The 25,086-nt window shown below is 39.9% G+C and overlaps 1 protein-coding gene across 1 annotated transcript; it reads left to right on the top strand.

Annotated features, from left to right (window-relative positions):
- Nucleotides 1–5,451: 5,451 nt before the first annotated feature.
- On the top strand, nt 5,452–20,992 carry LOC140239207 (gamma-butyrobetaine dioxygenase-like). Its single transcript, XM_072319089.1, has 7 exons — nt 5,452–5,492; nt 14,452–14,694; nt 15,743–15,945; nt 16,589–16,700; nt 17,719–17,921; nt 19,081–19,247; nt 20,976–20,992. The coding sequence occupies exons 2-7, from the start codon at nt 14,455–14,457 to the stop codon at nt 20,990–20,992; spliced, it is 942 nt and encodes a 313-aa protein (XP_072175190.1). The 5' UTR covers nt 5,452–5,492; nt 14,452–14,454.
- The last annotated feature ends 4,094 nt before the right edge of the window (nt 20,993–25,086 follow it).

Consider the following 25,086-nt stretch of genomic DNA (forward strand, 5'->3'; position numbering starts at 1 on the left):
CTAAAATACATTTGCACAATTATTGCATCTGGCAACAAGACAAAATATTGAAATGTCTCAATTAAGTACGGGAAAGCGTGTCCGCGACAATGTTTTCCTTTCCGCGAATGTGCGTAATGTTAAGGTTATACTCCTGTAGGATTAAACTCCATCGCATGAGTCTCTAATTCTTGTATCTCATTCTGTTGACGAATGTTAGTGGGTTGTGGTCAGTCCACACAACAACCGGTTGAGTTGTGCTGCCCACGTAGACATCAAAATGGCTGAGCGAAAGAATTAACTCTAGGGTCTCCTTCTCAAGGGTAGAATACGTCCGCTGGTGCGCGTTGAACTTCTTTGAGAAGTAGCAGACCGGTCTGTCCACTCCATCGTCATCAGCTTGCATCAACACGGCGCCTGCTCCGACATCGCTGGCATCGACAGCTAGGCTGAAGCCTTTCTTGAAGTCCGGCGCTGCCAATACAGGACCACTCGACAGGATTGCCTTAACTTGGTCAAACGCACACTGGCATGCGGCTGACCACTGGAACTTCACATTCTTCCGCAGGAGATCAGTCAAGGGAGCCACAACATCCGAGAAGTTATGGCAGAAGCGACGGCAGTATCTGGCTATGCCGATGAATATCATCAGCTCCTTCCTCGTCTGGGGAACAGGGACATTTTGGACTGCTCCTACCACAAACATGACTGGCTTCGCACTCTCAACTGCACTTCTCTCAACATACTTTTTCGACGTGTTGATGTGACACAACCGTTTCTTTTTCTTCCTGTCTGGAGTCTGCACGATGTAATTCACATCACTCAATCTCTCCTCCGCGACATAAGGACCAGAGAAGCGAGCACGCAGAGGATTACCAGGAATGGGCAACAATATCAATACCTTTTTTTCACCGGGACTGAACATTCTTTCCCTGGACCTCTTATCAAACAACTTTTTCATGTTCTTTTGACTGTTTCTCAAATGTCCAGCTGCAAATTCGCGTGCACGAGTCAGCCTATCACGGAACGTGGTCACGTAATTCAACAAACCAGGTGACTCATCCTCACACAACAGCTTCTCTCTCAAGACCTTCAATGGACCACGAACCTCGTGTCCAAACACTAACTCGAAGGGACTAAATCCTAAGGACTCTTGCACAGATTCCCGCACCGAGAAAAGCAACAACGGCAAGACTTCATCCCAGTCCTTCTCGACCTCAAAGCAGTATGTTCTCATCATGTTCTTCAGCGTCTGATGAAAACGTTCCAGAGCGCCTTGTCTCTGTGGATGATACGCACTCGAGGTAACACATTTGATACCCAACTCACGCATCACTGGCTGAAATATCTTTGAAGTGAAGTTGGAACCCTGGTCTGATTGCACCACTTTTGGCAAGCCAACCGTTGTGAAGAACTTTACTAACGCCTCGCTAACGTTCTGTGCAGTGATACGCCGAAGTGGCACAGCTTCTGGAAATCTCGTAGAAGCGCACATCATAGTGAGCAAGTACTCATGTTCAGCCTTTGTCTTTTGCAAAGGACCAACACAGTCTATGATAACTGTGCTAATTGGCTCATCAAATGCTGGTATGGGCTTTAGGGGAGCAGGAGGAATCTTCTGATTAGGTTTTCCCCACCACTTGACAAACATGGCAAGTCCTACAGAAATCTGAAACATCCCGTCTCAAGCCAGGCCAAAAGAAATGTTTCAAAATCGTGTCAACCGTCTTATTGACTCCAAAATGACCACCAAGAGCTGACTCATGCGACACACTCAAGATGTGTTTACGAAATACTGTTGGGATGACAATTTGGTGAACTTCTCGCCATTCTTCATCACTAGAAGAGTCAACTGGCATCCACTTCCTCATCAACACATCTCCTTTCATATGGTAGCAAGTCCTTTCACTCAGTGCTTCTTCTTCTCCAAGAGCACTATCACACAATGCTACCAACTGTGGATCATTCTTCTGTGCGTCAATCAAAGAGCTCTTGTTCAACCCAATCTCAGTTTCATCTACAGGCTGAGACTCATCCCCTATCTGATGTGATTTCGATGCTGCGGTTCAACTTACTTCTACATCATCCAACCGACAGAAGAAACTCCCTTCTAGACTGATATCCTCTGGACTAGCCTTCATTTCAGACTCCTCTGATTTCCTAGACATGGAACGCATGACTACACAAGCTGGGAAAACTTCAGGGAATTCCTGAACCAATGCAGCTGTCTCATTTCCTTCTTTATCCAAAGGGACTGCACTGACCACTGGAATAGTCACTTTGTCTCCTGCAAGATCATTGCCTAATATCAAAGCTACTCCATCCATAGGAAGTGACTTCCTAACACCAAGGCTCACCCGTCCTGAAACTAGACCTGACTGCAAATCGACTGTGTGAAGAAGAGCCTCAACGTAACCTCTTTCTACTCCTTGTAACAGTACACTTGTGCCTGTGGACGACGTTTGCCCAAAAGGCAGAACACTTCCAAGAATCAATGACTGAGATGCACCAGTATCTCGCAGGATGGTAAAATTTCTGGCTTCCTCACACCCTACCAATAACACATAGCCTACAAAAGTGAATGGTTCATACTGAGACTTAATCTTGTCGTTATCAGCTGACTTAATCACACTCTGAACTTGTTCACACCAATCACCTGTCGATTCAATGGAACGACTCACCAATCCATTGGGATGAGACTTCTTTTCTTTGTCTTTTTCCTATTTTTTTCTTGTTCAGAACGGGACAATTAGACTTCACATGCCCTGGTTGCCTACAATGGAAACACAAAATAGGCTTCACAGTGTTTCTACATTTCTTGTCAGTCTCATTTTCTACAACTACACCAGCTTTCACCTCTGTCTTACTGCTAGAATTTGTCTTGCCAACATTTGGACGATTAGGAGCTGCATAATGCTTCCTACATACCTGTTTCCATGACTATGGGACAAAGTATACTCATCAGCCATTGTACTAGCTACCAACAAAGTTTTCACTTTTCGTTCCTCAATATGCGAACGCACCTCTTGAGGTAGCGACCTCTTAAACTCCTCTAATAACACGAGTTCCCGCAAATCTTCAACAGTAGCCACGCCCACTGATTGCAGCCAACGAGTGAAGGCAATTTCCTTCAATTTTACAAATTCTCTGTGACTGTGACTCTAGTTTTCTACTATTCCTGAATTTTTGTCTGTACGCTTCAGGAACCAAGGCGTACGCGTTCATAATTGCCTTTTTTACTGTTGCGTAATGCTGAGCTTCTTCGCGCGACAGTGAAGCATAAGCATCACATGCCTTTTCCTTTAACTTAGTCTGCAAAAGATGAGGCCATTTTTCTTTAGACCACTCCATGCTATCTGCCACCTGCACGAAGTGCAGGAAGTATCCATCTACATCTCCTTCATCGAACTCAGGGACCATTCTGACATTTTTGGTGATATCAAAATGCCCACTACTGACGCTTACACCATACTCTCTCTCACCGACTTGACGAGCCCTTTCTAGAGAAACCCTCTCTCTCTCTCATTCAATTCTCGCTTTCTCAAGTTCAAGCTCTTTCAGACGTACTTCTACACTCCCTTGCACATCACCAGGGGGACTACTAGATATGTTACCCAATGCCTGGAGGGGAAATACTTCTTCATCTACAAGAAATTTGATTGTGTGCTGTGTAATCTCTGACTTTTTCATTGTGCTCTTCACAGCAGGAGCCTTGCAGTTTTTTGCAACACGCAACAAATCAACCGTTTTCAAGGTTAGCAACTTCTCAACTGTGGGTGAATCCACAAACTTGATCTTTCTCCATTATGTACCAGTAATGTACAATTAATAGTGCAACAACAACAACAACAAAACCTGACTTATCACCAGCCAGCCAGCTGAAAAAATACCTCTTCAACTGATGAAAACGAGTCCCACTATGCGGAATAACCCGTGTGCTGAACCACACACGAACCGACTGGGAATAACCCGTATGCTAGACCACATACGAACCGACTTGGAATAACCCGTGTGCTAAACCACACACAACCGCCGTAGAATAACCCGTGTGCTAAACCACACACGACCACCGTGGAATAACCCGTATGCTAAACCACACACGAACCACCGTGGAATAACGCGTGTGCTAAACCACACACGAACAACCGTGGCATAACCCATATGCTAAACCACACACGACCCACCGTGAAATCACCTGTATGCTGAACCACATACAAACCGCCGTGGAATTATCCGTATGCTGAACCACATATAAACCGCCGTGGAATAACCCGTATGCTGAACCACACACGAACCACCACGTACGGGACCAACGTTTCCACGCACAATAGACACACACGCAGCGTATAACCAGATCAAACCATCCTCAACACTACGAGCGTTCCAAATTAACCCTTTCGATCCCGCAAGAAATACGACCGTGAGCTCCCCTCACGCAAACACAGAAAGACGACCGATTTACATCAAAATGTATAACATATCGCTCCGCGTCCATCTGCGTGCACACACACACACGTACACTACACCATGAACGCACCACGCTTTCTCAAATCGTAACACCTGCACATAGAGTACACTGTAACAATCACAATGTAAACCACATACGTAGTGTATACGTAGTTACGCGACGTAAACTGTATCGCCCATGTCCACGAAATAGCATAGAGCGCTATACCACGCTATTCACCGAAATTCATCGGGCAAGCGAGAGAAAAAAAAAACACTCCTAGGCCCATAGAGCTCTATATAAATACAGCTCTATGCCTGGGCCCTGTTTTATCAAGATAAAGTTAGCGGTGATTTTGAAATCAACGCTAACTTTATCCAACTTGAAGTCCGCTATAACTTTAAATCAACTGTAAGTTTCCGTTTTACGAAGAGACTTAATAGTCGTTTATAGTTATAGCTCATCACCATGACTTAATTATTGATTTAGTCAAAACAAAAAACACAGGACGAGGCTGGTTTCCGGTACTGTCTGCTTAAAAACAATGCAATACATAAAGCAAAACAAACAGCAAAACCACATAACAAAGCAACGGAAGCGTAGTCTGCTGGTGCGCCGCATTGTAGCGCTACAGCCGCTGAATTACTCTAGTAGCAGTATGTTTGCAACAGAACCGCAAAATATGCAGTTGTTCTGCGTTGTATTGACGAAAAGTAGGTCGATAGATCTAGCACATCTCGAGCTCAACGAAAATCTGCGTACGCGCGTACCGTGAAGATCCCGCACACTGCACTTCGTAAGATCTCAGTCGCAGTATTCATTGACATGGATATAAAAAACGTACAGTAACTGACTGTCCAAGGTGAAGGTCGTGTAGGCCTAGGCCTATATTGTTTCAAGGCTTGTGTGTTTTACGTGTAGGATTATGGAAACTTGTGAGAGTGTGATGACTACAGTAGCTTGTTTTTACCTCTACGGCGCAGATCGGCGTTGTAAAGAATAGATCGCGAGTCTACATGTCGAAATTCTAGACCTAGTAGATGCCGCTAGTCATGCAGTGAATACGGTAAGTACAAACGACTTGCTGTGAAACGTTACTTACGTCTTAGGCCTAGTAAACATTAGTTAGGCCTATTCACTGGTTAGATCTTAAGTTACTGTCGTAGGCCTACTCGGTGCTATAGAATTAAACTCTTTATTTTCTGTATAGGCCTACTGAGGTCTTAATTAGTATCTATTGACGAACTAGCTCTACGTAGGCCTACGCACGTCAGAAATCACCGGTTTCCTCGCATTTAATGGGTTTTGTGGCAAGATATGCATTGCACACAGACGCGGTTCCATTTACTAACTTACTCGGTTACCCGTACTTTAAATTGCCCTTGCTGGCGATGGCTTGATTGGCGGGCCGAGGCACCGGGCGCGCAGGCTGGGAATGAGACTGCTGTCTAGGGTGTTTGCGTGCAGCTGCAGTCGCGTAAGCAATGCGTGCCGATCGTGAATTTCATGCAAGGAAAAGACCATAATTACATGAAAGAAACGCAACTAAAGGTTAGAGAAAGTGAGCAGTTAACAGACAAACATTTATGACAAGACCCCAGCTAGACTAGGAAAGTGTGACAGTAATCTTTCCTCTGTAAATTGCCTTACAATTGAGTCTACCTAACTGTCTCTACTTAGAGATGATATTTTATCAACTGTAAAGTTATCATGTATTTGGAGCGGTTGAGAAAACTTATAATTGATTTGGGAGGAAGTTGGAATTGATTTCAACTCTGGGTGTCTTGATAAAACGGACTTCAAGTGGATTTGGAAGTTAATCATAGATTAAGTGGACTTAGAGTTAATATATATGAGAGGTTAATCATAGATTATCTTGACTTAACGTTAAATTTATCTTTTGATAAAACGGGGTTCTGGGATCATTATAAGCCCGACCAAATCACCCAAGTCCGCAGAAACCCTGCCGAACTCTCGTGATGTGCCCCCAATTTGTGGGGAAGGTTAACTTGGCCTAACGAACCATCATAACCACCAAAAATACCAAGACTCTTAAACAAGGTGTTTGGTCGATCTCGGTCATCTTGTCGAACTCTGTATTGATTTACATATTCCTCCGCGGAATAATAAAGTGCTCAGAAATGATAGTACAATGCACATGTATCCATAGCAATACAATGACTTCATGTTTGCTACTTGGTATGATCAAGGAGGTACGCAGTCTCGCCGAGTACATGTACCTCCTTCGTTTGATCGAAATCCCCTCTCTGTGCGTCTCTATTTCCTGGCAGTTCTTCTCTCCATACACTTATACAATGTTATGGTACCACGGAAAGAACTGCAGGAAATGACGACGCACAGAGGAGTACGTTGATCGAACCCATGAGGAACTACATAGGCAAGACACGGTGCTTCCTTGATGATTATCATAACATACAATTTATACATGCTCTTGTTTGAATAGTCAGACACCGTTAGGCGCAACAATGAAATTCCTGACCCGGATATCAAAAGTTTTGAATTGCACATTGTACATTATAACATTGCTAGTCTTTTTGCGGAGGCGATCAGCGATTCATGTGATTTTCAGGAAAAAAAAAAAAAGCTGGCAAACAAACCCAAAACAAAGACGTGCAAATGTATACACCACGTTATAGTCTAGTTCAACTTTGGGAAATGTGAATGCATGCAACATTTCATAGAATCAGCATCTTCTACTGTACAATGAAGAACCTGTTCACTGACTTGTCCAGCAAACTGACTCGAAAACTTGACAGAATCTCTACAAAATCTCTACCGATGTTAAAGCCGTGTAAAAGGGCAATTCCAATTAAAAAAAAAAAAAAAAAAAAAAAAAAAAACGATTGAGGGCATTTCTGCAATAAAAAAAGACGATTGGGGCTCTCGAAACTGGGGTCATCCCACGGGACTGAACCCGCGAGTCATATGGTCCACGACTTCGACATTGATAAACGTGATAAAATTTCCATGAGATATACAACCCACGAGTGATACGGCCTATGACCTCGACACTATGCAAATAAGGCCCATGAGTCCAACAGCAGGCAAAAACGGCCCTTGAGTCCGCCGCTAGGTAAACAAGGTCCAAGAGTTCAACAATAGGCCAAAAAAGGCCCAGAAGACTGACTTCCCATCACGGGGCTTAATGTGTCGAACTCGTGGGCCTTGTTTACCTGGTGTGACTCATGGGCTTTACTTGCCCAGTGTCGAGCTCATGGACTGCATGACTCGTGGGCTGAATGACTCGTGTTCTGTGTAGCTCGTGCGCTGTAAATTCCTGGGTATCGAACTCGTGACTAGCCTTTTGTCAAGACCCTCTCGCTGTATGGTAAAGAGAGCCCAGCTGAGTGGGGTTGCGCGAGGGCCTTTTGAGATCTGCTTCGCATCCTTTTGTTAGCCCTTTGAATTACCGACTTTTGCTCCCCGATTTTGGGAGCAAAAGTCGACGACCAATCAGCGTGTCTGTCTGCTCGAACCCGATTTGAATAGAGCGAATGCACGCCGCAGACCTCACAGAACTCTATACACACAGAGTGTGTAGAGTTCTCTGGCAGACCTCCGCGGGCGGTCAGTGATGCATGCGAACAGGCATGACAACACCGAGGCTGAGGATGCGGGGAGCGCGCCACTCCATTGGTTGACCGGAACCCGTTAAAATGAGTATTCAGAAGGGGTCACGTTCATGAATAATAATGTGTAAAGCAGATCTCAAAAGGCCCTCGCGCTGGCGCGCTCGGCTGGGCTCGCTTCGCTCGCCCATTACAGCGAGAGGGCCTTGACAAAAGGCTAACTCGTGACGTGCACCTTCGAAACCGTGACAAGTGGGACATCAGCATGAATATCTATTAAAGGTCTTGTTTCCCATTGGGAGCATAGATTTCAAATACGTTCAAGTTATCACATTTGATGCATATTTGTAGGTCAGTCGCATCACAAAACATCCTATAAGTAACAGTACTCAGCCTTGATTATACTGATTAACATATTTAGGGGAACCCGGGGGCAAAGTGGACCAACAATTTTTGTTCAGCCACAACGAGAATTTAAAGCAGAGTAAAGCAAGATTTTTTGTCTTTGGTGATTATTACCCGAGGACTGCCGCTAACAAATGGCAGTAAAATTTGTTTTCAAATTATCTGTTTTTTCAATTACTGTGAACTTGAAAAAAGTATGAAAATTCCATTTTAAGATTAAAAAAAAAAATAGCATCTAGGCCTTATTATATAAATGACTTTTGGAACGTGTGGTAATTTTCCACAAGAAAATTTTACGCGTTTTCTAAAACTGAAGTTGAAAAACGTAATTTGTAATACATTTTTAGGGGTTTTATTCTATGCAATTTTCGTGAAATGTTGCGTCACGTGACCAACCTCAGAACAGTGATTAATGACGTGTAAGCACGTAGTCGAGATCAGATTCTGCTATCGATTCAATCCAGCAAGTATAGGAGAGCGTAGCTGCAACAAGGCATGGATGCCGACAATCCGTAGAAGATAATATCTTAAATTTGGCGTCAAGAGAGGATTTTATACGGATTATATAATGATCAACCGTAATTTATTGATAAAGTCATTAAGAACTTGCGAGAAAAAAAAATCCAGCAATTCGAGTCTTTATGGATTTTAGTAAAGACTGCGACACAAATGAACATGAAATCCAACAACAGAAGATATATAAACATGGCGTCAGAGGCACTGCTCTCTCATTGTTTAAGAGTTACCTATCTGAAGCCCTGTTTTTACAGACTGGACAAACGCAATCGCAAGCTTACGTGCTGGTTGCAATGCTCTGTGATAAAAGCAAATACGACCAATTCTGGCCATACACAAAGTGTTGTATATTCTATACCTGCTCTATGTTCCTAGCTGTGTTCAGACGGGGACAGTTTTGGTGGGAGTAACTTCAGAGGAAGGGTCGGAGGAAGCTTGGTCGGAGTAACTTCGGAGGAAAGGTCGGAGTAGTGCCCGTCTGAACAAGGTCGTGGTAACTTCCTCCGCTCGGAGGAACTTACCACGACCTCTTCCTCCAACCAAGATACTCCTGAGTTTTCTCAGGAGTATCTCGCTGCCACGACTAACCGGTCGGAGTAAATTGCCCGTGTGGACAAGCCCTCGGAGTATCTATGAATTTACATACCTTACGACCTAGATAAAACTTCTGGGTCAAATTGCAATGTTGACATTTTGCGAGTAGGGCCTACACGTGCGCGTGCAGTACAATTCTAACCTAGCCGATCGCGACGAAGAAGCCATGGAATATTATAGCGCTCAGAAATTCTCATGGACATTCTCAAAAACAATCGTAAGGTCGACGTGCGCGGCGTTACAACTTCCGGAAGTTACACTGACTTCCACGGTGATAACCGCGAAGACCGTGGTAAATTGGTGGGAGTTTCTTCCCACGACCGTCGTGTGGACACAGGGTCGTGGTAAGATAAGTATAAATTTGAATTTGAATTGCCGCGCCATAAAATTGTACTCCGACTAGAAATACGTCTGAACATGGCTTATGATGAATAATATGATAATCATTAATCTATTCTACAGTCTAAATGCCTGGATGCATCCTCACTAGCATTTATAATCACTGCATGCACGTAGATACACTTTCTAATCTCAAGAAGCAATTATGATTCATACATCCATTCATGTTATATGCGTATACCATGATGACCATCTACAATTTTTAGTTTTGTAAACCGAAAACTTATAAGTTCGATAATTTATGCTTGTCCGCTCTATAATAAGATGGTAAGCAACATCTTAAATGCTCTTACTCCTCCAATCTTTTGGTAAATGTTGAATTTCGCACTCGAAATGTTGAGCTACAATTTTAGAAATTTAAAATTTGGAGTGCTGAATTTAGCATTAAAAAAAAAAAGTTAGAGTAACAACGCTTTGAAATGTTGATTTGCCATTTTAGTTTCATAGTTTATACAATTCCAGTTTATTCATACATTTTTGTTTATTAACTATGGTCGTGTATGTATTGTTTTTGCAAAATAAAATATGTCTTTTTATTCCTGCTTTTAATTTATTCCATGTCAATATTTTGTTGTAATATCATGGAGAATTACACGTAGATGTACACAAATGAAATCCTTCATTAAACAAGGAAGCACCCATCACGTATATGTGTCTGTTGCTCTGTGGTTGAGAACTTCACCCTTCTCTTACTGAGCAAGATATGCTATTTGTATTCATTCCAAGGTTTCATATCTGGTTTGATCAAAAACCAGACTGTGCCTTTCTTTGTCCTCCATGAGCAGGTTTCTTTTGGTTAGCCATACACGTTTGTAAGGTCAGGCATCATCAGTCAAGCGTAATATACATGCATACACTAGGCAGTGCATAATTCAGGCAGTATTCTTCAAAATAATGGACCCACTCAGCTGCTGCAGGCTGCTGCTGTACCTGTACGGCAGAATATCTGAACTTCACACTGATCATTGCATCTTTGTCTGCCATATTGCGCGGGTGAAAAAGGAATCGTGAATCCCAGGGAAAAAACAAACAAACAAACAAACAATTCCGTCATGCATGTGCATGATGGGTCTATTATACCCCCGTCACACCAAGGATGTTCTAGAGAATGGAGTCACAACCAAAACAAAAATTAAAAAATCAAAAATATTTGAAGCATGTGCCAAACAAGATCTGCTGCGCAGATACGAAGGCAATTGACTCGTGTCTCATTCCATAATCACCAGCCACTTTCAAAAGAAGATATGTCTTTGTGACGGTAATTACTTTTCTCTATCCCTTCTTATAAAAGGTAGACACGTGGTACAGAATATACGAGGATGCGCGAATAGAAATTGAGCAAAAAATGCTGAAATAAAGATGAAAATTACTCGACTGTGCATACCCGGGCACTAATCTGATTTATCTATCAATAAAGAATTATACTTGAAGATTATTCCATATTAGTTTCATTCGTGGAAATTAAGCGGAAAGTGATAAAACCAGCTTTCCAGGATGGTACAGTTTTAAACATTTTTACATGATACAGCACAAATTTCTGGACGGGATTGACTTTTGTTTTACATGCTTTATCATTAAGTGAAATTTCATTTCATTTAATGAATAAATAAGCAAAATATGACCAACATTACGATAACGTTCAAAATTAATCTTCAGATTGCTCAGCAAGACGGCGGCGTCGAACATCGATCATCAAAGGCACAAGTGCACCTGTGGAATTCTTTTGTATATCAATAGAAATCTGACAACTGTTTGAATAATTACAGCCAGTTGGAACTCCATTATTGTGTAAAACCTCCTTGGTCACACTAGAGGCGGAATAAGCTGGAATGCCGTTGGAATGAAAATTCTTCCTGCATTCCTGCATATTCAAAGTGCATTCTAAAAATTCTGACGACATTCTGAGTGCGTTCCAAACATTCGGGCCCATTCTTGTGGCCAACCCGAATGTTTTACCCATGTTTAAAATATTCGAGGAGCATTCGAAGCGGAGAAATATCGATTTGCATTCGAAGGGTATTCTAAATGGACTCTGATTGCATTCTAAATATTCCTACGGCATTCTAACAGCATTTGAAACGATCTGACCTCATTTGAGGGAGAATCGGACCGGTGTTGCACCTAAACTTCTGCCAAATTATCTCAAATGCTCATACAAATACCCCCAGTTAAATACTGGTCAGTGAAAAGGTTAGAGTAAAGATTAAAGTTAGGGTTAGGTTTGGAGTTAGAGTTTGGGTTATGGTTAGGATTATGTTCAGGATTAGGAGTAGGGTTAGAGTCACGGGAAGGGTCTGGGGTAATTGCCCAGGGGGTAATTGGCCTAGACACTCTCTTTCAATGAGGTCTTGCTGGAGGACAGCAATCTGTAGCAAAGCAACATGTTCCAAGGATGATCGGGTTGAGACTGGTGAAAATCACCATTTCATGCGCTATCGGAGACCATTTCGGCGGCATTCTTGACACACAAGGGACATTCGTGTTGCATTCTAAGTACATTCTAAGTGTATTCTAATTTTTCGGGCTGGATTCTGTTTGAATTCGTTAACATTCAAAGTATATTTGGTAGCCATTCCGGGAACGTTCTGACCGCATTCGAAATGAGTTTGTAGTGCATTCGAGGCGCTTTCCGACCATCAGACTTCTGGCAGCAATCGAACCGCGCTCGTGCGGCATTCGAAGTGCTTTCTAAAAATTCTGACCGCATTCTAACAGCATTCTGAATATTCCTACAGCGTTCCAAGTACATTCGAGCAGCATTCGAGAGCTAATTCATTCGGAATGTGCAAGAATGATTCGAGAAGGGTTCGAAGTGCATTCCAAGTATTCGAACAGCATTCCCTATCAAGCTGTTAGAATTTGAATTTTTCTCCCGAATGTGGCACGAATTTTGAAAATCCTAAATTCCGGCTGGTTCTGCTTGATTCTTGCTGATTCCGAATTAGTGTGACGGAGGTAATGTAATTGTAACTGCGCACGTTAATGTCATTGTCGACAGAATTTGACTACACGTATATACCATAACGTATACAGCAAATCGAGTCTTTAAGAATTAAGCACTGTTTTTACAAACACGACAAACATGTCAAAGAATCAGCTAGTAAAGTTTGGAGAACTATCAGGAAAGTTGGTATGCAAAGAAAAACCTGATGCTCAATATGCATCTGTGATGATGTGGAAATTTTAAAATACTGAAATTACAGCAAAACATGGCCTGTCAATACAAACACTTCTGAAGTATCCTCCTTGAAACATTTTCCATCTTTTGTCAAAATTACAGCATATTTGTGGAAGAAAATGGAAATCATCAAACTACATCCTAAATTTTCGGTGTTTGTTATTTTTAGTAAAAAGTAATATATAATAAAAAATATATAAATATATGAAATGAAAAATATACATAAGATTGTATTAATGGACTTGGAATGGATAAGTTGGGAAAGGTGACATATGTATGCTTTGCCGCAATTAAAGCCATGTTACCTTTTCTGACAGACTATGACAGTAAACTACTTAATTATCATGTGGCTTACTGTCACGACAATTTAAAATCATTAATACAATATCGTACGGAAACCTTTTTAGAATATAAAATACTATACCAGTAAGAGTTACTGGTTAGAAATGACAATTACAAACATTGCCAAGGCTTCGTTATCTTAGGCTACTGTCCTGGCACATTTTAAGACTGAAAGTTAAACCTCCTTTAAGTTTTACCATCACAGTGTAAATGGATGAAATTCTTGCGTCAAGTGGTTTTATTGCAACTTATTCAGTTGGCAAATTGCCCTACATCGACATAAATAAGCAATGAATTGATCAGTGTTTAAGGAGTAGCCGTGATTATAAAGAAATCATGGGCATACATGCTCGAGCCGGATCGAACCCATAACCTCCTGATCACCGCACAGGCGTCTTATCCACTAGACTATCGAGCTCCGCTTGACAGCAAGTACTGGTTCCAATCCTTAATAGCACGCAGTGGTATCAAATACTGCGCAATTATTCAGACTGATGAAATTTCATTAATCATCGAGTATTAGCTTTTGAAGTCACGGTTTAAAGGGGTCGTATAGTTTCGGTTGAGACCTAATTTCAGGTTTCTAACTTTTTTTGGTGAGATAATGATATATGAAATATGAAAGAGCATGTAATTCTATGAGGAATTGAACGTTTATTTGATGAAAATTGGTTTTGAAATACATGAGATATCAAAAAAGAGCGATTCTAATAAAGTGTGGGACCCACACTTTATTACGATCGCTTTGTTTTACTTGTTTTTGGCTTTCAGATATTACAAACCCGATTTTCATCTGATAAACTTTGAATTCCTCTTAAAAATGCTATGTACCATAATTATCATAAGTGTTTTCTTGGTATCTCACAAAAAGTTAAAAGCTCAATTCTCCACCAATACTGTACCACATTTCAATAAGCGTGGGAGGGCGCGGGCAGCGGCACCTGCCTCCAAACTGAAGAAAATACACACAAGTACTGCCCCTATTTTTTCTTTTCATCTAGAAAATGGATGAAGCTTCCAACAAGATCATATCTGTGGCCCGTGATTCCGCTCGCTTCTGGTTCGAGGTGACGTGGTCAGACGGCTACGTAGGAAACTTTCCCTACGTGTGGCTGAGAGACAACTGCCCCTGTGAGTCTTGCTTCTACCCCAGCACCAACCAGCGCAACGTCTGCTTACAAGACTTGGACACTGATATCGGACCAGACAGGGAAGCAGTGGACGCCGATGGACGGATCTTTGAGGTTTGCAAAAGCATCTCACTTCTTCTTCTTCTTCTTCTTCTTATTTTTCTTCTTCTTTTCCTTCTTCTTCTTTTCCTTTTTTTTTTCTTCTTCTTCTCTTTCTTTTTTCTTCTTCTTCTTCTTCTTCTTCTTCTTCTTCTTCTTCTTCTTCTCGAGTCACTACGCAGAATGGAACGTTAGATTTGTCCAACCCAATGTTGGATGCACTGCTTGGCACAGGGTGTTAGAGCTGCCAGATCTTCTTGTAAAATGGCTCTGGTAAAAGTAGACAGACGAGGAGATGTTGCATAGTCTGCTTCTCTCCGCACAGGCAGGTGGTGTCATCATTCTCACTAGACCCCCACTTTGCTAGGTTAAATTTGCAGCAGCCGACAGCACTTCATAGGCGATTGCAGCAAGACCAGAAAGGACATGCCTCACTGGCGCCTGATGGTGTAGTTTCCTTAGGGCCGGTAGTAGGCACTGTATGCGGTGTTTGGGCAAGATCGACGTTCAATCCACATTATACGCGCTGCTTGTCAGGGATTTTGTTCAGTGTTGGTGCCTCTACAGAATGAATGATGCTGCACCTGGATTTTAGCCTCTTTTTGGAATGATCATGATTGAAGGAAGATGGCGAGGGTCATTTTTCATGCTACCAGTGTTTCTATGAGATTTTGCAGTAATGAAACTATGAAAAGGGTTCAAAGGAATCCGAAAGCAGTCGAAAGTGATGTCTGAATGCTTTTTTTTTTATAATGATAAGATTAACCATAACCAATACATTCGTAATAATAGCAATGACCATGGAAGCAATCTTATGACATGGTGTTTGATTTTCAAACACTGCTCATATTGCCATGACTATCTTCCACTAACATTTCCTCCTGTGGGGCAGCTTCTGTATTTAATAGATTAATTCTTTGCCTTCAGCAAGAAAACATTCTCTGATAATTTTCTTTCAAAGTAAGTAACTTAACGAGAGATAGTGAAGAACACTTATCTGTAGACATGATTTTCTCACTTTGCTTTGTTAACTATATTTCACCCTCTCGTGTGCCATTAACAGATTGTTTGGACAGACAGCCACAAAAGCCGTTTCAATGCGGGCTGGCTCCGGCAACATCGCTTCGATAAAACCATCTTCGATCCCATCAAGACCGTTCGAGTTTCATGGGGAGCCGAGTTCGTCGATGAGATTCCAACTTTCGACTTCTGTGACGTCATCGATAGCGACAAAACCCTCTACGATTGGCTGGAGAGCCTAGTGACGTATGGGTTATGCATTGTAAGGGGTTCTCCGTGCCAGCCCAACACTCTGAAGAGACTGTGCGAACGAGTTGCCTATCAGAGAATGACAATTTATGGGTGGGTGGAACTGTTCATTTCCACATGTTTAACTTCAGTTTATAAAAATAATCAAAAAGAAACATTATCGTCACCCCGCCCTACAAACTAAAGAAAGTAGTTAACTAGTCTAATCGTAACACTGTTGTCATGCTATTAAAGCTGAGTGCCAACTACTGCAGTACTATCTATCTGTCTATAATGCCTACTTCAGACTGTTTACTATTTACAGGGTTGCTGTATCAGAACTTTCGGGGGATTTCAATGCAATCAAGCCATGAACTATTCACTCCCCAAATGAGTATGGACTAAAATGTTAAGGAGACGGTACAACCGTACCAAACAAATTCGAAGGAACATTTCGGTTAGACTGTTTCTGATATAAAGTGCAAGTACACACACACACACACACACACACACACATATATATATATTTATATATATATATATATATATATATGAATGTGTGTGTGTGTGTGTGTGTGTGTGTGTGTGTTATGTTGTGTGGCAGACAACTGAAGAATAAATTGAATGGAGTTGGTTGAAATATTATGTATATATTCCGCAGACCGTCGTATATGGTCGAGACAAAGCCTGCCAAGACATCTAGTAGCATCGCTTACAGCTCGTACAAACTCGACGTGCACGTTGACATGCCTTACTACAGTAGTCCACCTTGCGTAAGTCGTCGTTCCAGTCCAAGGCTGATGCGAAGATAATTTTTCTTTTCAAAGTTACTTCACTCATTCCCTTATCCTTGGTGTAGTAAGCAATCCTTCACAATACCAAATTTCACTTCTAGATTTCATCATTATCAGGGGCCGACCCAGGAATTCCGTAAAAGGGGAAAGGGGGGGGGGGGGGGGGCTTTACAAAATTAAAGAGAGGGCGCACGCCCCCTATTTTTCTTTTGCTTCAGCAAAAGATGAAGGGAGCGGGCCCGGTGAGCCCCGCCTGGATCCGTCACTTATTATGTAAGTCTTTACGACGCTTAACATAGAAACAAATGCATATTTGCAGTTAGAGTTTAGGTTCAGAAACACTGCGATACTCCGATATTAATTTAAGCCCGTCGCACACTATACGATCCGACCGATCGTACGACCTTAAGACCGGAAGTATGACGTCACCAGTCTTGCCTGTTTCCAGTCTTACGACTGGGTCTTCACGCCAGTCGTAGAGATTTGACATGTTGAATTTCCACGACCGGTCGTGGGCTTTCAGCCAATCAAGATACAATAAAATGCAAGCGCACGCAGTACGCACTACATGCGTGCTCTTTATACTCATTGGTAAATAATGTACTGTAGACAGAACAGTCGTAAGCCTACTCGTAAGGTCAGGTCGTATAGTGTGCGTTGGCACGTCGTACGACTGGGTTTTGTGGTCTTAAGGTCGTATAGTCGTAAGTCGTATAGTGTGCGGCGGGCTTAAGTTAGTTCCATTGCCTGCGCCTTGTGAAGGATTGGATCCCTGTCGAGCGTCTAGAATCCGATGGCGAAGATGCTGTACGAGGACGGATGGTGGAATAAAAGATGTTTTATTCACTATGTCTTTATTAAGTGTGCAAGTGGGTTTAGCCTGTAATATTGGAATTGTTAAAAATGGAAGAACCCTCAAGAGAACAGGGAAAATGCTACCTCTGGAGAATGAGACTATATTTCTCTCACTTCTTCCACCACCCAATCACCTCTTCAGGTTCAGCTTCTCCACTGCATCCGTCCTTGCCCGGGTGGGGGAGGAGAGAGTCTCTTTGTTGACGCGAAACGCATCGCGGAGCAACTCAAACGAGACAACCCGGAAGACTACGACATCCTCACCAAGGTCAAAGTTGACTTCCGGTCCACGGGAAAGGATTACGTTGGACGCTTTCACCTCAAGTCTTCTAGAAGCGTTATACAGTAAGTACGAAGTCGACTTCGGGCTTGAATCTTCACTGCGGCAATAACTTTTATTATTATTAAGTATAAAGAGGGTAAGTGAACCCTCAATAGACGTCTTGTTTCAATATTAAGTATTAGAATTACACCAAATCCCCAAGGCAAAATTCCGCCCATTTTGCAAGTTGCCTGTGATGTAAAGTAGAAAGTCAACTTTTAGATCAGAAAATGATTCTTCAAATCTTTACATCAAAATAGGACAAAACATGTGACATTTTCCGTGCTTTCACGCAGGCGACCACGGTCTCAACCATAGTAATGTGCACATTGACCATTACTGATGTACCATCATATGAAAATTCTCGCATTGCCATGTTCAATTATTGTAAAAGCATGAAGACAACACTGTAAGGCAAAAAAGGAAAAGGAGCGCAGCCTAAACATTGTAAGTTAAGATAAACTGAATGTTCATCTTTTTTTCCTAGCAATTACACCCTTCCTTTCTTTGAAAACACTCAACAGGGCTGAAACTAATCAAGACTTGACCAAACAGTTCAAAAATAGATCTCGCATCAAAGACTTGGAATTCTTTAGTTGACTGCTGATCTCTATAAATGAGCACTTGTAGAAATAAATATGATGAAAATACGTTATCAGTGCGCCATGAAATGAATGACACCAAAAGAACCTACATGTAACATAAGAAAAGACGAGCTCTATATAGTATAGTGTTGGTTGATTCAGCTTTTAACGTTTTGCGAGATATTTAGAAATTGTTTAGAAACCACACCAAGAAATGTTGAAGAGCATACAATACTAAAGGGAATTTAGAGTCTATTTGATAAGTACCGGTTTTAAAATTACCAAAAACAAGGTAAAGCAAAGAGATCTTAGTAAAAGTCGAGGCCTGTCGCATTTTATTAGTATCGCTCTATTAATATCTCAGCTATTTCAAGACCAATTTTCATAATATAAACTGTGAATTCCTCTAAGAATTACATGTTCTTTCATATTTCCAAAGAAGTTTCTCGTTATCTCACAAACACAAACACACACACACACACACACACACACACACAAACACACAAAGTTGAAAACCTGCGTCCACATCTAAAACCAAAACTGTACCATTCCTTGAAAACAAAAATGAATAGCTGTACTCATTTGGTTCTAATTGCAGGGTCGACAACGACGGGGAATTCCTGTCTGTGAGCTACTCGAATTCCAGGAGGGCGCCCTATATAAACATTCCCGTAGAGGAAGTTCAGCGTTTCTACAGGGCGTTGAAGGAATTTAGTAATAGAATTTACATGAAGGAGAACCTCATTAACATAAAGCTTGCAGCAGGTAAGAAAAAAAAAACACAATAAGGTTGCCAGCGCATCGAGTATTCAAAGCGGATAAAGGGATAGCACAGTGTAGATCATAATGAGTACCAGTCAGAATACAAGAAAAGATGAATCATAACATTTGCGCAAGAATTCTGATAACGTCGTCTTCTTGTGCGTCTAAACGTAAAGGTGAAACTTTGTAAAGTGTATCTAGTATAGAAATTGTTTAGTCTTGCATTTTAAAGCACTTATCTTCCCTTTTCATGCAACTTTTGCAAGACAGTGAGAAATTAATGTTTGCCAGTAATTATCAATTCAAAATTTAGTCCATTTTTTCCCCAGCAGAACACAAATTAGCAGCGTATACCAATGAGATGATGAAATTACTCTTTGGCATCTTAAAACAAAAGAGTATATATATATATATATATATATATATATATATATGTATATATATATATATATATATATATGTATATATATATATATATATATATATATAGATAAGATTAAAACACGTGCAGAGAAAAACTGAATATTTGATATCTCTGACTCTTTGTACGCTCATTCTGGAATGGTGATATAACGTATGTGTGTGTGTTTGTGTGTGTCTAATATTGTGGTACAAAGAACATCGAAGAGAGTCACGTAACTTTTATGTTTTATTAATGCCGACATCACTCGCATTTAATATTTGGATACATAGGTGAATACACACACACACCAAAAAAGAAAAAAAATATATATATATAATTATATATATATATATATATATATATATATATATATATATGGGTGAAAACGTTGAACGATGTACAATTGGGCAAATCAGGGGTCAAAATTAAAACATGTGACTCATTGATATAGATACACCTCAGTGAAATGTCATTATTGTCAGCTTTCTTGCACACCCAATTATACTGGGATATCTCCAAGGGTGTTGTTTTTATTCAAGGTTAAATAGAACTGTGACATAATGGCGAACGTCTCTGACTAAAATAAACATCGTTTTAGTGAAAATTCAAATGAAGGGTGAAAAAAACATTCAAATGAAGATAGTTTAATCTTGTTCATACTTTCGAAGACGGTGTTAATTTGTTCCTAAAATATTGTTTACCTCCTGTGAAGTTTACAAAAGCTAATACACATGGAAGTTAAAGAAAAAGTGGAGTTTTTGTCATTTAAGCAGAGATTTTCATATTCTTATCTTCACTTTCATCTCATTTGAACAAAACATGTAGCAGGGGTCTCATTTGTTTAAATGTTAATGTTCAGTAGATACTAATAATGAATTTAGTGCATTTCGTTTGATCAAATCACCAAAAAAGCCCTATACAGACGCTGGAAGTAAGTCATGTTTTGATCAGAGACGTTCTGGTTTCACTCATAGACGTTCCTCAGACATAGGCAATACAAATGATGTCCTTTGATCCATATTTAAGAGTTTTGTGAGCAAACAACATTTTCCTTTATTAAACACATGTTAATCTTTTGTCAACAATTCAGAATGGTAATTTCAACTTGAATTGTTTTTCATACTAACTGATTGTAACTACGAATCTCCAAATTGTAAGAGGAATTTCGATTTCTGCACCAAAAATCAACAACAAGCCTGTTCTTGATATATTATTCAGATCTTACAACACCTTTTAATGACAGACAACAAAATTACATGAAAAATTTGCAATTTCAACTACTTTACCTAATTACTCATTTATATCAGAGACATTTGCTTTTCCATCAGGGACGTTTCGGCTGTAAGTTATCACTAAAATTAAACATCAAACTCCCTATTTTAAAAGATGCTCGCAACTGGACATTCCACATTCATTGAGAAATCATTTACCTAGGCCTAAATGTCGAGAATTGTTTTTGTTTATGATGACCACTACTTTGCATTTTACCTTCAGGTGTATTATGCAGGTGTGCCCACACGCTGTCAATTTTGTATATGTTTGCTTTCAATTGTAGTCCAAATCTATAACAAAGGTAAACACAAATTTATTGATACTAATTTAATTTGACCCCTTAGTCTAAAATATGATTGTATGAGTATAAGCCAGTTTGGCTTTTCATTAGGGACCGTACTCCTGGGCCACTGTTATGATGTCGTCTCAGAAAGCTGTAATTAACCTTTGCTTATCCTAGAAGCATCAAATTTCGCTGCGCTTTTTTTTTTCATACTATATGGCAGATATAAATTGTAAACAATGTAATGCACTTGCCACAACACCAAACTCAAAAGAATATCGACAGTATGGTATAGCAACTGTTTGTTGACCAAAAGTGAACTGAAAACCTCTTTCAAGAGGTTGACAATGATAACATAACAATATCACATTTTATCTGTCACATCGTTAGGGGATTATTAACCCTTCTTCCTTCAACTCAAAGGCGATGCATTATAGTGTTCATAGTGGAAACTAGGTAAGGGACATTCTTAATAGACGTTTTCTTGTTTCATCACAGACGTTAGTATTTGAACTTTTTTCATGTATTTGGCTTACAAACCTTAAAAATATCACTAGAATATTTCACCTTACTTCCAAAGGAAAAAGCTTCATTAAAGGGGAAATTCAGCCCAAATGTACAAAGTTATTCGCTGATAAGAAAGAAAATCATATGGGCTCCACAAAAATGAGAAGGTTGTGACATTTTGAAGTTTCGCTAGTTCTTCAGTAAACAGTTTTTGAATGGTCATTATGAATCTGCAAATGGCAAAATGAGCATGTCATCCCCTCACAACTTGCCATAACATTTAAACATAATATTTTGAAATTTCCAGTTTTTCATTCAAGCATAATTATGCCCCAGGCTTAAATCCGGCTATATATGTAACTGATCAATATTGCGAAGGTAATCAACCAGGAATAGCATTATGTTTCAGATTTCAATGCCAGAAACATTAAATTTTCGTTATTTTTTGTACACGATCAATGGAAAATGGAGAGGTTATGACATGGTTAGCTCACTCATTTGCATATTCTTATCCACTGTACAAAAACGTCATTTGCAGAAATTGGCAAAAATTCAAAAAGGCAGTTAAGTAAGGGTGCAATTAAACATAATCAAGGGTTCAAGTGTGTCCTGCCATTGTTTCAAATTGGGTGCAAATTATTTGAACCTTTACTTCTTAGCGTATAAGCCTCAAATTTCACAGGCTCAAAAGCAAACGTAGTGACGTGTATTAAAAACGGAGTCGGCATTATAACATTGAACTGAATTTCTCCTTCATTTGGTATTCAATGTCCTCAATCAGTGCATAGTATCGACTGTGTCGCTTGCGACACCTGACACCGGGTTTGGGAAAGTCATTATTGTGTAAACAGATGGCACCTCCAAGATATCCATCCGGTCTTGCCAGTACCACGGCCGTGGTCCGGAACTTGTAGGCTCCATGAACATGACTGAGACTAAAGATCCTAAACAGGATATTCGGAGTGTTTACAATCCATCCGGTCTTCCCATCTTGCTGTAAGAAAAAAAGAAATAGAGTAAAAATGATATTAAAGTTAACTTGCCATGCACTGGAGCAATGTACGCACAAAATGAACGTCTCTGATCAAAATTATAAAATCAACATTGTTTTTAGATTGCGCAAATAACCTAGAACAATGTATGTATACGAGGGCCATCTACTGTGGAATAATGAAAGATCTACTCCCAATTGTAGTAGTTGAAAGTATGTAAAACGTCCCGTATAACGTCTCTGACGTAAAAATCTTTGCTTATCAGTACTTAATGGGTTTGATTTTTACAAGATATTAGCATTATATTTGGATTGAGGAACCTATGTGCTTCAAACGTAGGCAGCAATTCGCCATGATGGGTCATTGATATTGGTTTGAGAACAGATCTTATTTGTTCAGAGAACGTCCCTGACCTAAACCTGTTTTTCTTACATTTCTGCTTCTCTCACAAAAAATACGTAATTCAAAGTGACTACTACATTATAATTATAGACTACTGACCTATTACTAGTCATAAAACACAGCTTCTGTCCAAGCAATGTGTTTACACTTGCTCAATCAACAGAAAACCTTAAATTTGAAACTCTTCTACATATTTTCAACATCTTTCAGGAAGCTTCATTTTTCTTAATATTATAACACGCCCGTGTAAACTTTGTTCTTCTTGTTCCTATAACACTAACCGCACCCATCCAGACCTAATTTTACATTAATGTTCTCATAATTTGTAGAATGGATGTCTTTATTTCATGAAACAATAATTATCAGAGACGTTTTTCATTTTGCTCAGAGACGTGCGGTCTTTAAACTTCATGTAGAATCTTACATATTTACTGTCTATCCTTCTTTAATTTATTTCTAATCCAAAGGTTAAAATACATAATTTCACAGATGATACTAATTGGCAAATCTACGGAATGATAACTGTTATAAATCGGCACAAACACCAGGGAAGTTTTTGTTATTACTCACATTTTCAGGATTTCCGTTGTTGAATTATGCCGACTCGATTCCAGGATGGCGCGTGAGCGCGCAAATAAAGTATCATGCAGTGTGTAAGTGTCAGATGAGGGAATATCCCTTTAGAGATTTTCAATCAGAGACATTCGCTTTGATCAGAGACGTTTGCCAATTTGGATTTTCAACCAGAACTCATTTGTATGGACAGTATGTTGCTCTTGTTGCCAATCATCATAATCGCCTGGCTCACACTGACGTACTGATCACCAGTTTTTATCTCAAGCATAATCAACTTTCATTAATGACACCATTAACCAATCGAACATCTCTGATGGTTATTCAGTATAATTTTCTTTAATGAGCCAACACGCGATTATTTTATACAGCTAACTCACAAATTTTGATGGAATAGTAGTATGGATAAGACGCTAAATAAATATGGCCTTACACGTTTTCATATTCATCCTTGAGTTTTTGCGTCAAGGAAAAGATAATTCATTCAGAGACGTTCTTTTTCATACATGAGTGAATTCAAAAGTTCCTGATAAGATAAATAATATACACGTTCATGGCAGAAGTACTTGATTAAATAGTTGGAGTATGTGGGCTTACTCACAAGGAAAAACAAAGCTGTAGAATTGGATAAGAACAAAAATTGCGACGTCTGATTCTGGGATTTTTCATAAAATATGTATTTTTGTCAGTTTTTTTCAGCTTTAAGGCATTATTCTTTAAGGAAATGCGGTAACAACAATACAAAGTGTATATTTTCTGAAAGGCACAACCCTCCCCTACCAAATGATACATAAAACTATGAAAAACACCCACAGGTGACAATTTTACAAGGGTTTGAATATCGCAAAGCCCGAAAATGGCCAATTGTACATCGTTCAACGTTTTCACCCATATATATATATTATTATGAAGAGTTTGCAAAAACCGATAAGTCCATATTTGCCAAATGGAGATATTTGCGATTAAAGGTCAAGAAAAATAATGAGAATAATAAGAAAATTTTTGCTTCTTTTGACCATAACTTCAAAAATGTACATTTATATGAAGTGACCAATATATCATTTAAAAGGTATTATTTTGTACTTTATGACAGAGACCATACTTCAAAATCTTCAAAAATGGACTTATCGGTTTTTGCAAACAAACTCTTCATAATTACATATATACAAGTGTACAATGTTCATGCATGGAACAACATTCATTCTGCCATTGTAATCGTAAAGCTCACTGTAGAAATGAAATCCTACGCGAAACACAAGTAGTATATCAAATAATCAACACATCCAAATGAATATAACATTCTTTTTGCCAGTAAAAATAGAATGTAAGTAATAATTTTAGGCTCAGAACGGTCGTGCTCTCCTAGGTTCACGGAGATACAAAATTTTCATTCCATTTACAATCTATGAG

This window comes from Diadema setosum, chromosome 15 (genome assembly GCF_964275005.1).
Source record: "Diadema setosum chromosome 15, eeDiaSeto1, whole genome shotgun sequence".
Classification (NCBI taxonomy): domain Eukaryota; kingdom Metazoa; phylum Echinodermata; class Echinoidea; order Diadematoida; family Diadematidae; genus Diadema; species Diadema setosum.

Excerpts from the sequence above, each read along its gene's own strand:
- LOC140239207 (XM_072319089.1), top strand. The coding sequence starts at position 14,455 with ATGGATGAAGCTTCCAACAAGATCATATCTGTGGCCCGTGATTCCGCT. Across the intron at positions 14,695-15,742 it reads CCGATGGACGGATCTTTGAG|ATTGTTTGGACAGACAGCCA; the intron begins GTTTGCAAAAGC and ends TGCCATTAACAG. Across the intron at positions 17,922-19,080 it reads TCTTCTAGAAGCGTTATACA|GGTCGACAACGACGGGGAAT; the intron begins GTAAGTACGAAG and ends TTCTAATTGCAG.